The following is a 14,351-nucleotide window of genomic DNA, read 5'->3' on the forward strand; positions in this document are numbered from 1 at the left end:
CTCGGTGTCATGCTGCACTTAACAGATTTAGTCATTCTTCAACAAAGTTAAAAAAAAAAAAAAAAATAAGGCAATGTTATGACAAGTGCCATCTTAAAAAGAACATCTGCTTGAAATAAACTGCAAAGAGCTTAAAAGAAAACCCAGCTTATCATGTCAGCCAAGATTAAGAACCATCGCTGTGCTTCATAAAAGTTCCAGCCAGTTTTAAAGAGACTGCACTTCTTGCATATCAGGCTATTTCCAGTATTTATTTAACATTAATATCCTCCTTTTCGTCCTCCTTTCCTTCCACCCAGGCGTGCCACTGTCCACTCAGTGGGGCCCTCAGGGCTACTTCTACGCTATCCAGATCGCCCAGTACGGTTTGAGCCATTACAGCAAAAACCTGACCGAGCGCGCTCCCCATGTTGATGTCTACGACACGGCCGAGGAGAGGGACAGCCGAGCCAATGCCGCGACCTGGAGTGTACCGAAAGGTTGCGGGCTCAGCCGCGTCCATGACAAGACCAGGGCTACCTCCGTGCGGCAGTTCAGCGCTCCAGGTATTTAAGCCTTCCATTAGCCCAGATGGCCTCTGGGCAAGAAGCTTATCTCGTGTTAACTGTGGCTGTAGCAAGCATACCCTGAGGACAGGATGATAGTCTGCAGTGAGTCAGCGCCACAGGGAGAGTACGCTGACAGGCTGTCTGGTCTGACAGTGGACCCACAGCATAATGATATTCTTAGACAGTGTGATGGTTAAAGAAGCACACATTTCATCCTGTTTTGTTCCATTAATCAGACACTGAAATTGCAGCTGGTGTTAGAGACAAAAACACTTGATGAGATTAGTTCAGTTTTTCCCTCTCTGGTAAAACATAAATATGTAAATGTAGGTGTTGAAATGAAACTTCACCATCTTTATTAGTCGCAGGCAAAATAAAGCCATTATAAGTTATTGTGTTCTTTGTAAGGACTTGTTTTATGTCACTTTTTTTTTTAACACAAGAGTCACAGATGTGTACTTATACCATTTAAAAAAGAGCTATAATTTCCTGCCGGGATCTGTTGTAGCAGTCAGTATAAAAAGTATCTGTTTTAGCCTTTTAAAAAAGTACATTTCTACTAGACTGTATTTGGGTATTTTAATTGCATGTGTTAATAAACATATGTAGAATAGATTAACCCTTTAAAGCATATTGTTTTTAATGTACTTAAAGCAGATTTGCCTACTATATTAGTACCAGCATTAATACTGTGAAGCTAATGGTAGTTCACTATGCTGCAGTCTCAAGCTAGTGTCACTGAGTGGTCATCAGATAACTGTCACACTGTCAGAAGTGATGTATTAATGATTTTTATCACTGTTGCCCAGAGTTTATTCATCAACAATTAGTTTTTTAACGCTTAATTAAAATGTGTTTTAGTAACACAGTACTAGCAGTATCATAACAGAATGTGTTATTAATAATACATGAAGGCTTGTGACAAGTCGGGTTTTTAGTTGACGTGAAGGCCACCGAAGACGTTTTCTTTGTTTGTTGTCGAGGCTTCAGTGAGATTTGAATGTTGCCGTAAGAACCGCAGCAGAGACTGATGAATATTAACATATACTGCCTATTTCTCCATAAGTGCTTAGTTAATAGGGCTTCAGAAAATGGAGAATTTCATCACTTGTAATAAAACAGACTGAATAATGGGGCTGTCCTTGCTGCCATTTCGCACTGTTTCAACTATGAGGAATCTCATTTCATTCAGCTCACTCACTCATATGGCCTTCTCTCTTATGCATCTAAAAATTGATCTATAAAAAGGGGTAAAAAAAAAAGAAAAAGGAAAAAGTCTCCCACTTCATGTTTTTACATTGTTCCAAACAGAGTTGTATTGAGGGCTGCAGCATGTGGTGGGTATGAATCAGATACTGCAAGTTTGAGCAGGCGACTCTTATTCTCACCGAGTGGTTGACTTGGAGGAGACACGGTGCCGTTTAGGGAGAAATAAATTGCTGTTATATGTGCTTCAGTGTATGCCTGAATAATTGCATATATGCATATTTAGACTGAAATTGTTGATCTAAGAGTGCTTAGACTGTGGCTTGTATTATGATTTATTAACTCTCTGTGACGCATTTACTCAACTCTTGTCATGTCGCGTTAATCCTGTGAGTCGGCAAATCAAGATAAAAAGGAGACACGGCTGGTGCTTGATTAATGTGCTCTTCTTTGTAGCTTTATGCTCAGTTTTAGGTTATTTATAGAGGTACAAACATTAACAAATTTCCTTATGTTTGTTTCAGATAAGCTTGCAAGTAGCACAAAGTTATTGGATTTAACTGTCAAAAAACTAGTGAGCACAGATGCTCCCACAGAACCATTAATCCTATTATTTAATACTTTTCACAAATATGTTAGTACATGTATTTCAAATTGTTCCAGTTTTGTAATGGAAAAAAAACAGAGTTTATAGTTTAAAATTGGAAGTGTGAGATTAGTCTGAGAATCCTAGGGGATGATAAATATAGAGGATCCCGTGGGAATGCTGCAATATGGGCGTCTCCCTCGACACTATACTTTACTATCGAAGACAGCACTGCACCTGAGATGTTCACTCTTTAGCATACCTTATTCCAACGATGATCTAACAACAAGCACAAAATACAAAGTGTGAAACGGGAGCTATGCACTGGCTGTTATAAAAGTCACATTTATTATCTCTACAATAAAAGCATCAACCACTGACACAAATAATATTCACAGGAAAAGCAGGATTTGCACGGGCTAATGTTCATTTAGGTTAACTGTAAGGTACCAGAGCATGAAACGGTGGTCTCAGCTAAAGTGCTCTTCTGCTTTGGGATTCACACGCTCAAATAAATACTGTTACCAGCTTGATAAATGTTATATTTCATGTGTCTAAAACGAAAAAAAAAAACCATCAGCTGATAGGAGATTTTTAAGTCACCAAATATAAGATAAGATGAACTTTAATATCAGTAATGGTCTTAAAACTTGGTCAGGCTCTATTGTTAACACATGATCAGACTCTAGATAATGCGCAGTGTTTTCTGTTATTATGTTGTGAAACAAGAAATGCAGCAGCATTGTGCATCTTTCGAGTGGTAAATTAAAGCTCCGTTCATCAGATTGTTTGTTACAGTAAAGATTGGAGATCTGGCCTAGTTTTAGAGCTTTAAAGTGACCGAGGCCAGGAGATAGCTGGCAGAGTTATTTTGGGGATTGGAAGAAGTCAACATCTTATACCCGGTGCTGACTGTGAGCTGTCTTTATTCTCCTCTGATCTCCTGCTGATGTTTCCAGGACACACTCTCCATCCTCTGCCGAGCTCCTGTCTTTACAGTAATTTTCCCATCCCCCCCAATTCTTCCACTTTCAACCTCTCATCATCACCAATTTTTGTTTTTTTCCACCGCCCTCCACTTTTTTTCTATCTCCCTGCTGCTTGCTCACTTTGCTTTAAAGCTCAGCTCACCATTATTGCTCTTTCCTACCTTGACTTCATGTTATCATCATCATTTCTCAGCCCTCACTAAGCAGCCTTCATTCTCCATTAATCTTCCCTGTCTACTCCAGATTTCTGTCAGTCTTCCACCTCTGTTGACTTATTTCCACCCACTTATCGCCCCTCAGCACTCCTGTGCTTCCTAAACATTGCAGTCATATTTCCCCAATCCATTCTGATGCCTTATTCTTGTCTCTCATCAAACTTTCCTCATTTTCTTCCTCTGCTGTCAGTTTTCCTTTCTGTCTCTGCCTCCCTACACTTCCTCCTCCTACTCCCTTCTTCCTGTTGCAGTCCCTTTTTTTTTTCTTTCCTCCTTACTGTATCTAGGGCACGAGTGTTGAGCAATCTCTCCAAGCCTCTGACAACTGGATCAATCGTCAGTCCCCTGATAATAACCTACCATCCACCATCTGCACTTTCCTGCCCAAACGCTGTCTGCCACTGAGCACCTTTATTTTCTCAATCCCCTTGTGGTTGGTTGATAGTTCACAAATGCATTTTGTTCCCCTGATAAGGTGGAATCACTCTATCAAAGAAAAATGGCTTTTGTGGTGTGCGGACGACCCTGCGTGGGTATCTGTGGTACCATCTGCACGGCAACTTTGGCATGAACAGTGCCGTCATTTGTGACCGCAACGAGTCACCCTTCGCCACTCGTTCAGTCGAGGAAAAGCGAGTTGGCCTTCTGTGTCTGAGTTTCCAGCCTTTTACTGTATCATTACTGTCATGTTGAGACCGTTAAAGAGCAGCCTAGTCCCTCGGCAAAAGAGCAACACTACACACACTTACTAGTTTTGCTACAGAAACAGTGTTACTCATGAGAAATGGGTAATAGCTACACCGCTCGTAGGATAAGCGTTATGGTTGGCATGTCTCTGATTAGTACAGAGCCATGGTTTCACTTTAGTAAATACTTAATGAAATAATGTATGTATATGGAGTGGAAGAACAGCTAGGATTAGCTACAGGAGGTTTAATGATGATACTGAACCACAGCCGGCTTACTTTGTCTTTTTTTTTTTTTTTTTTTTTTTTTTAAATTTACGAACACAAAATATCCTTTTAAAGAATCTTTCTTCCTTTTCCAACCAAACACAGTCAGCGATCTAATAAATATGTCAGTCAATAATAACTGCAACCACAATCTGATTTCATGCTTCAAACAGAACAAGTCGTTTTTCCCAGATCAGCGGGGATCATTTAGGTTTGTTAACTTCCAGCAGCTGCTCTTTGCTCCATTACATCCTTGCAAATCTTGGTGTTTTTTTGTTTTTATTTTAATTGTTATAGTCCTATTTTGTGGGCGCTCTTTTGCTGAGAAGTCGCCCACCTCTCGTCTGATGGCTGAATGCTAGGCTGCAGAGATAAGAGATGTGGCGTTTGCATTTGAGCAGCTTAAAACGGCTCTGATAGAGGTGAAGGAGACTGAACTGTAAACGGTGGATTCGACATCAAAAGCGGTAGCGCCGGGGTCACAGTTGTGAAGCGTCTTTCTTTGAATCCTTTGTGGATTATTAAGCAATCTGAACCCATCACAGGAAAAAGACTGCCACTATACCGAGAGATTATCCTGCATGTAAATACTTTGAGGTGGTGTTGCAGAGAAAGGTGTGATTTTCAAAAAAATCTTTAGAATTTATCTTTTCATATCAAAGTCAACAGTGTCTGTCATGGCTGAGTATTTATCGAGATTTTCTAGGGTCTTGGAAAAATGCTGTTCACTCACAATCTCCGTGCAAAATAACACAAAGTTTCAAAGAAGAATGGTGCGGGGGAATTGCAGAGCATTAGGTGTAAAGCTGCTGAAGAGCTTTCTGCACAGACTGAAGTAACCAAAGAGGAATTTTCTCACAGTTTGGGGGAAAAAACTGACTGATTAATCAATATTGGAAGAAAAAAATCTGTTTGCAGACCTAAATACATTAAAACTTTCCCAAAAACCACCACTTATTATTTTTTTTTTAATTAAATTTGCTGTTTTGGCTGTGCGTGTGCTGAGCGTGATGGAAAAATCACACTTCCATCGACTGTTCTCTCGTCACTTGTCACGTCTTTTGTTGTCCGCACATGTACTGCAGGCACTGTGCACGTTTTCAAGTGTTCGTCTCACACGCTCGGTCATGTATACAAGCGTGATTTACTCGGGCGTATTTCTAGCCGCGTGTCATCCCTGTCTCCAGACTTATTGCTAAACAGCTAGGGAGCCCGAGCGGTGGAGGTGGAATCTCGTCTATATTCCCTGCCCATCCTTTATTGATGGCAGAGTAATCACAGGGCCAGAGTACAAATCCACTTACTCTCTGCATTGCCTTAAGTAATGGATTTATGAGTGCATTAAAGAGCCGTAGTCATCCAGAGGCCCCTGCCAGACTGTCTCTCTCCTTCATTCTCTTCCTGATCGACTGTCTTTGAGTCTCACTAGGCCTCATCTGCTTCTGCTTTCTCAGCTTATGTGATGTGAGATCTCTCCGTCTTCTGATTTCAATTGTCTCCTCACTATTGGCTCATTTTCACCCTCTCCCATCTAGGCCTGGCTTTAAGAGCTCTTGTGTGAGCCATCACTCCATTACTCTCCTTTTCCTTGACTTTTTGACCCTTTCTCTTCTTTATCCTTGGAGGAGCCTCGATTAGAAAACATTCTCCTCGTTTTTTGTTGTTTTTTTGCTGTGCACACCAAAGAGTAAGGCAAAAGCAGAGATCATTCTTGAACTGCTCGCTGCTTCGGGGTCTTGAAATGAAGTCGGAGCTGAACTATAGTAACACAAAGGTGATCCAGTGTCAGAGGTGGCAGTGTGGAAAGTGAAAATCATCGAATTTCTACTTTGAGCTCTGACTGGAGGAGATGTGGGGATGCAAATAGAGAAGTTGGTGCAATATATCAACTTCTTCTTTCACTCTGTTGTTCCCTCACGCTGCTCCTCTGTTCCTTTCCACACTGTCTTCCCTCTCCTCTCTGTCCTCCTTATTAAGCTCAGTGTGCAGTGACACAGCCGTACTACACATCCCAGGAGAAGCTCGTCCTAGTGTGAGTGTGTGTGTGTGTGAGTGTGTGCACACTATCTCTCACACACACACACACAAACAGCAAGGGACATCACACGGGTAATAATACAAAATCCAGGGTAGTTGAAATGTTAAGCTTCTGACCAGTGATTGATTTTAAAGTAGGCTCATTGTGATTGATCATTGAGAGTATTAAAAAAAAAAAGATGAGTCGTTATATAAACAGACCACCAGAGGAGCGTATTAAGAGACAGACTCGGATTTAAAAAGCTTCCAGTAAACTAAAAATAGCACGTTGTCAGCCAGTAATCATTAAGTTCTTAAAGAAGTCAGTCAAATGAGACCAAGTGTCTTTGAATAAATGTTGTTAAATGTTTTTTTTGCAATTTTGACTTATTTATCTGCTGCACCCGCCCCACTCACTTCCCATTCCCACAGACTCCTCCGAAGGCGTGTCCCTCCAGCTGGGCAACTCCAAAGACTTCATCCTCAGCTTGGACCTCAAGTTTATCTCCAACGGCAGCGTGTCTGTAATCCTTGAAACCACAGAGAAGGGCCCCCCCTTCACAATCCACTACGTGACCAGCACACAGCTCATCGCCTTCAGAGAGCGTGACATCACCTACGGGATTGGACCGCGAACCGCTTGGAGCACTCTGACCCGGGATCTGCTCACCGACCTCAGGAAGGGCGTCGGGCTGTCCAACACCAAGGCTGTTAAGGCCACAAAGGTCCGTTTAACTCAAAGCGCTGATTCAAAAAGCACCTCTGCTGAAATATTTGTGGTCTATGGACGATGCACTTGCAGCTGGGATAATTAGTTGAACTGGCAGCTCTCATTTTTAAAGCAAAAGTTCCACAAAAAAACTTTAATGCACTTTTTGTACATTTTTCACTCCTTTCTCACATTTTATAGAAAACAGTCCATTAAGGAAGTATAGTTATATTTATGGTGATGATGTATGCATTTCATTATCAAAGCTACTTACAAGTCTTTGCCACTTGTATTGTGTCAGAGGGTTTCTTTGTGTTACTAAATACTGTTGTTATTATTTGGCTTTATGAAGACTCAATCTGCAGTATGTAGAACTCATGAATGCCAGGTCCTAACTCCCTTCATCTACTGTCTCTTTTCAGATTATGCCCAGACGTGTGGTGCGATTAGTCCTACATGGGCGTGGATTTGTTGACAACATCACCATCTCCACCACTGCCCATATGGCCGCCTTCTTTGCCGCCAGCGACTGGCTGCTGCGCAACCAGGACGAGCGAGGCGGATGGCCTATCATGGTCACCCGTAAACTAGGCGAAGGCTTCAGACCTCTGGAGCCCGGCTGGTACTCGGCCATGGCTCAGGGCCAGGCCATGTCCACCCTTGTGAGAGCCTACCTCCTCACCAAGGACCAGGCGTACCTCAACGCTGCCCTGAAGGCAGTAGGACCTTATAAGGTGCCTTCAGCACAGCATGGGGTCAAAGCTGTGTTCATGAACAAGTATGACTGGTATGAAGAGTACCCCACCACACCCAGCTCCTTTGTGCTCAACGGCTTCATCTACTCCTTGCTGGGGCTCTACGACTTGACTGAGACAGCTGGAGAGAAGCTCGGCAGGGAGGCAGGGCAGCTGTTCAGCCGCGGCATGGAGTCACTGAAGGCCATGCTGCCGCTCTTTGACACCGGGTCTGGGAGCATTTATGACCTGCGTCACTTCATGTTGGGCACTGCGCCCAACTTGGCTCGCTGGGACTATCACACCACGCACATTAACCAGCTACAGCTGCTGGCATCCATAGACAACTCCCCCATCTTCAAGGATGTGGTCAAGCGCTGGAAAACCTACTTAAAAGGGATTCGTGCCAAGCACAATTAGACTAAACTCCAACCCACACACTATAAAGGCTGAGATGAGAAGAAGATCGATATATTCTGTGCGACTGAAGGAATGAATGAGCGGCCTATGCTCGCGTTGCGTGTCTGTGCACGTCCCAGATCTGGTTGAAGTCCAAAATCTGAAGTATGAGTTTAATCAGCTGAAGCTCTCAATACTCTCTCGTGTGCTCTGTTGCAGGTTTTTTAATTTCTGCAACATCCACTGTAGCTCTCCTCTCTCTGTTTCTTTTCTTTTCCTCCCTCTCTTGAGTTAGTGTTTGTAGTTATGCACAAACCTCATTTCAAAGTGAGAGTGTCTGCATTCAGGAAGAAAGTGTGTATGTGTTCGTGTGTGTGTGCGTGCGTGTGTGTGTGTGCGTGTGTTTTTAAAAAGAATATATGACATTGGTGAAAGATTAAAAACTCTGTGAATCACATTTCAGACATTCTTCGATGCATCCAGCACATTTTTCTTCTGCAATTGTATTTTTTTAACGTCATCTCAGATTTGCAAAGTTCATTAAAACAAACTGTATATAACAGAATATATTATAAATTATTTGAAGGAAAACGTTGCCAAAAAACTAAAAAAGCGCATCTTTTCATTATATAAGAAGCATTCGAATATGTCACCACAACATTTTTAATGCAAATTACAACACAGGACTTTTTTTTAAGTGTCTCACATTTAATGTTTGGTTAGAGATGTCTATTAGAGAATTCATCCCTTTGTGGAAATGCTAGAAAATCAAACGTTTTATGCTTCCAAATCCATTTTCTCTCTAAACACAGATTAATGTTAGCCAATAATTATAGTATTATGTCTTTAGTAGATTTATCTTTTCCCCTCTACAATAAATATGAGGCTTCTGTTAAGATGCTTGAAAGCCGCTCTGAGTAATAATCAAGCTAGTTCTCAGTAGCTATGTGATTGTTCCTGTGGTATTCACTGAGATAAATCAATGCAGCCCTGCAATAATGCTTAAAAATGATGAAGTTATCATAATTAGCTGTGAGCTTCTGTAATGTTGCTACCTGTATCCGATGGTCAGGCAGCGATACCCCTGTGTAACCGTTTTTGTTCAAGGTTGCAACTATTCACTTATGATTAACTTTGAGTTCAGTGTGTTTATTAAAACGTGTGTCCCATGTGAGAAATCCCAGCTGGCTGAATTTAAGACCAGGAGAAATGCTCACTTCTTTTCAGCTGCACAATCTGAAGTTTTGTTTCAAAAAGAAAAACTGTGTTTACTACTTAAACGCGTGATCGCAGGCCTGAACGAGGCTAAACGTTTAATACTAGATTAACCAAGAGGTTAATCTAGTATTAAACAAAAAGGTGATACTAATGTGAAACTTTTTAAATGCCAAACTCCAGCTCCCCATGGAACCGTCATTGTTATAATTTCAGATCTTTGTTTTTTGCTTGGTGTGAATATCAGCTCCATCAGTCGTAGCCACATTTTAATTCATTCTTGTGCCCACCCCCCTCGTTCCCCTCCTCCTTTTTGACCTTTTCAGCTCGTTGTTTACTCGGGAACTCGTCTGAAAAGCTTTTCTTCTGTAACTCATACTTGGAAAATGATAATTGCAGGATACGAGCGTAGGTGGTGTAGATGTCTCTGTTGTGTATTGGAGGAGATGAACGTGGGCAGCAGAAGCACAGCTGCATCTCACTACAATGTTAATTCACACCATTTAAATAGACAATGCCAGGAAGTACTAAAGCTGGAGGTAAATTCCTGACGAGCATGCAAAGGCTCGGTCCCAGCAGGCTCTCGTTGCTCCTCTCAGCCGCTGCGAGTGCATGAACTCGGCGTTTTTAATCTGAGCGCTGCCCTGTTGACCGCCGAGCGCAGAGAAAGAGGCCCGCCGTGCTCTAACAATTCACCCGGCTAATAGGCTGGAGAGCCTGTTCACGGTACAGTCGCTGCTCACGGATGAGTCAGCGTTCACCGGCATCGTACTCACAAACAACACAAAGCGGAGCCCTCAGCAACAATGAGGCTTTCATTGATCCAGCTTTGAAGATTTAAAGAAGCAGCAGATTGGTTTCTTCTTCTTTAAATCTTGTTTAAAAAAAAAATTAACGCCAGTTTTTTGAGACAAAAATCGGTTTCCCACAAGGCCGGCATTTCAGGTTATTTGAGTTTGCACTGGCAGGACAAAAATCGAAGGAACGCTGAACATCCAGGTTCCTTTTTTCCAAACTGATTAATAAATCCTGACCTTCTGTGCTGAATTATTAAAGCCGCTGTCAAGTATAAAGACAGAACACAATAATGCACATTTAAACATCAAGTTTAATCACAAAAAAAACGTTTGGTTCTTGAAGTAATGCTTCTAATGTGTAAGCATGTCTCTAATCTATTTTTTATATAACCCTGCTTTGTCATTTATTGTTTTTGTACTCTTGTTTTATGATTGAAAAATTACAACTGTGTCCAATAAAAGGGGAACCTTTTAACTTTTTAACATTTATTTTCAATCAATCTTTTTTTTAATGATAATTATATTCATTTTTATTCATTTTTCTCCGTTATAGGTTGTGGGAATGTTTATACCATAAAAGATGTTTGAGATCTTTGGATAATCTGTTGGGGTTTTTTTTTTTTGGTTGTTGTTTTTGCTGATTCTAGTTTTCTTTACTTCCTGTTGGCTTTTTCTTCCTGTAAACACTTGCATAATTTATACACGACGAGTAGAAATATGCCCGTTGAGGGCGGGGGTGGGGAGGGGGGTAACGTTCAGGAATAGAAGTCTTTGTGTGAGAATAACGAGCTCCATGTTGTTTATACCAAAGTCATTGATTCGAGTGTATTTGTATATTTTTGTGCAAAAACCGACTTCCATTCAGCATTTAATGATGTAAAGTCTCCTCGGAGATGTCATGGAGAGACACTGCCTTTTGAGAAATGCTACTTTTTCAGATGTAGGTTGAGTAGATTGTCGCAAAAACAAGATATGTAAATGTGCTTATTGTAAAAGGGGTTGTGTGCAACTAGAGATTAGTGTTTAGTAAGCTACTGTTTAAAGGGAAATGAGCCAATAGCTGCAGGTTCTCCTTGAGTTTTTTTAAAAATTTTATTTCTTTTTTCCTCTGCAGAGGAATAAGAGAGTTTTTCTAGTTAGACAAAAGCACAACTGTCGGTTATCGTCACATGAGTTTAGTTGTATTTCTTTTTTATGGGTTACTTTTTTTTCTTTTCAGGACAATGTGCAACGCCTTCATTAAGAAAGCTGCTATTGTTATTCACTGTGTAACAGGTATGAGAGCTTCTTTCTCCTCATTTCAGTGCTACCCTTTCCTCTGTCTCTACACTCTTTGTTTCAACACGTCAGCAAATGGCCACTGAGGTCAAATGTGATTTATGCAATAAAATGTTTACTGGGGTCGTGACACCACGAGAGACCCAGAGTTGTTGTACAGACTTTGCAACCGAAGCACAATGTGCAAATGCTACCATTTTTTTAGTCCAAGGAAGAGAGGTGTTTATATACAGAGTAAATCTTTGTGCTTTAAGATTTTGCTTTTTAAAGGTGTTTAAAAAAAAAATCAATAAATAAAAGCATTTTTTTTCTTAAATTCCTGGTATGTTTTGTTTTTCAGAGGTTTGACATGAACACAGCAGCCTAATGAAGAATAGATATGGCTAATGAAGCCATAGATTTATGCGATTATCAATCAGTTGTCGATAAATGGTGATCGGTTTTGGCCATTTATCATTTTTCCAGATTTCTAGGAAATATAAAACCATTTATTGGTTCTAGCTTTTCATTTCTGACAGTTTTATCATTGTTGCCCTCATATTTGATTAACACCTGAATATATTTGATTTGTAACGCAAAGATGGCACCATGGACTTCAAGAAATTAGAACAGTGGATCGATGGAAATCAGTAGAGATGCAAATAAATTAAAAGTTATTATATAAAAAAGAAAGTTACAATTTCAATAATTGAATATTTATAATTATATCTTAAGGATACATCTAAATTGTATCCTAAGAAGTATTATTTTGCAATAGAAAGTGAAAAATAGAGCCTGCAAACACTTGGGTGCTGACATTCATGTTATTTTGGCATGTTGCCTAGAGACTAGCACACCCACAGCAACAAGATTGCCCGACAGCAGCAGCTTTCCCAGCAAGTTCGTGCGCTGTGCCGTGTCTTACGATCTCAGGAGCAGGTCGGGGAACACAAAGAACCACAAGATGCACGTCTGATCGACGGTATGTGCTAAACAAGCCCAGCGCACACCGAGAGGTTCCATGTCCATACAACAATGACTCCAACTGATTATCCTACAGCTACACTGGGGGGATAAAAACAATGGTTGGAGACTGGAGCACCACCTAAATTACTGCAACTGCATGCAGTGAAGTTAAAGTGGTTGCTTCAATGACAGGAAACAAGTCTGCGACAACTTGCAGGGATGATGCATCGTGACCACAAGAACTTCAGTCTGCTATTGGTTTCTGGATAAAAGGGGTAAAGTTGCCAAATACAGTGATTAACTGTGATGAATCAGGAAAATCGGAAATCTAAAGCAAGTAAAATCTGTAAAACCTTGGGACTCCATTGAATTATGGTGAGTCATTATACACAAATAGAGAAAAAGACTTGGAAAACGACTCATCCATGAGGTCACAAAAGACCCCAGAACAACATTAAAGAGGCCTCACTTCGATCAGTTAAGGTCAGAGTTTAGAATTCAACAATAAGAAAGAGACTGAGGGAAAATGACATCCATGGGAGAGTTCTAGGAGAAACCCACTGCTGACCAAAAACACCCCATAAAGACTCATATCACATTTGCCAAAAAAATCTTGATGATCCTCTGGGAAAATATTTTGGAAGCTATGAGTCCTGGTACATCTGATGAAAAACTAACACAGCATTTCATAAAAAGAACATCATAGCACCAGTCAAACATGGTGGTGGTAGTGTGATGGTCTGAGGCTGCTTTGCTGCTTCAGGACTCGGACGACTTGCTGGAAATCTAACTCTGGATGGCTCAAAAAAGAAAAGTCAGAAAGTCCAGAATTAAAGATTAAGATGCGAACCTTAAACACGCCCCTCATACTTGAAATTTCTCCACAGTGACTGAATTAAAGCAACTCTGCAAAGAAAAGTGGGACAAAATTCCTCCACATCATTATGAAAGACTCGTTGCCAGTTACTTGAACTACTTGATTGCACTTCTTGCTGCCATAACTGGCGCAACAAGTTATCAGGTTTAGGGGGCGACTGCTTTGTCACATAGGGACAAGTAGGTGTGGGTAACTTTTTTCCCTTAATACACGAAATCATCATTTAAAAACTGCATTTTGTGTTTTTGTAGGTTATTTTTTTTATCCAATATTGAAATGAATTTGATGATCTGAAACATGTAAATGTGGAAAATATGCAAAAAACTAAGAAATCTGAAAGTGGGTAAATACTTTTTCACAGCACTGCATGCCAGGCAGCATGAAACTAAGTAAGTTGGAATTACTGAGTCGCAACGAAAAACTCTGTTCAGGTGAAACCAGACCAGCGGGATTGATTTGATCATCCGTGTAACCATTTAGTCCATCACTCAAGCCTGCACCCCACTAATGTCATTTCTGCCTGCTCGGGTCTAATGGCAAACCCTTCTGTGTAATTTAATTGTGCGCCTCATAATCAAACCACCTGCTCTGCCATCCTCTGTATTAACATCTCTAATTTCTGATTCGCTATCATCAGAGAGGGTTGAGTGGCTTTTAACTAGTTCCCAGTTATTCCAGATATACTCCAGTGCCAGACTGTACATGTCAACTGATGCTTCAGCTCCTCTCTGTACTTTGAGTGACACTCCAACCCGATCAGATCTTTTCCTTTGAACGACTTTACCTGAGGTCTCTGGTAAAGTTGATGTTTGTATCAGAGCTCTTTCCAACATTTCTAACTCAACTTCACATATTATTACGGGTGACAGGCTGTATTTCTGGGT

At 40.9% G+C, this 14,351-nt stretch overlaps 1 protein-coding gene across 1 annotated transcript in view; it reads left to right on the forward strand.

Annotated features, from left to right (window-relative positions):
• Positions 1-11,961, forward strand: part of glceb (glucuronic acid epimerase b) — a 55,104-nt gene extending 43,143 nt beyond the window's left edge. Inside the window, exons 4-6 of the mRNA XM_003456741.5 lie at positions 300-545; positions 6,946-7,238; positions 7,645-11,961. Of these exons, the coding sequence (XP_003456789.1) occupies positions 300-545; positions 6,946-7,238; positions 7,645-8,376 (1,271 nt within the window). The 3' untranslated portion in view covers positions 8,377-11,961. The remainder of the gene's footprint in view (positions 1-299; positions 546-6,945; positions 7,239-7,644) is intronic.
• The last annotated feature ends 2,390 nt before the right edge of the window (positions 11,962-14,351 follow it).

The sequence above is a fragment of the Oreochromis niloticus genome, linkage group LG1 (assembly GCF_001858045.2).
Source record: "Oreochromis niloticus isolate F11D_XX linkage group LG1, O_niloticus_UMD_NMBU, whole genome shotgun sequence".
Taxonomy (NCBI): domain Eukaryota; kingdom Metazoa; phylum Chordata; class Actinopteri; order Cichliformes; family Cichlidae; genus Oreochromis; species Oreochromis niloticus.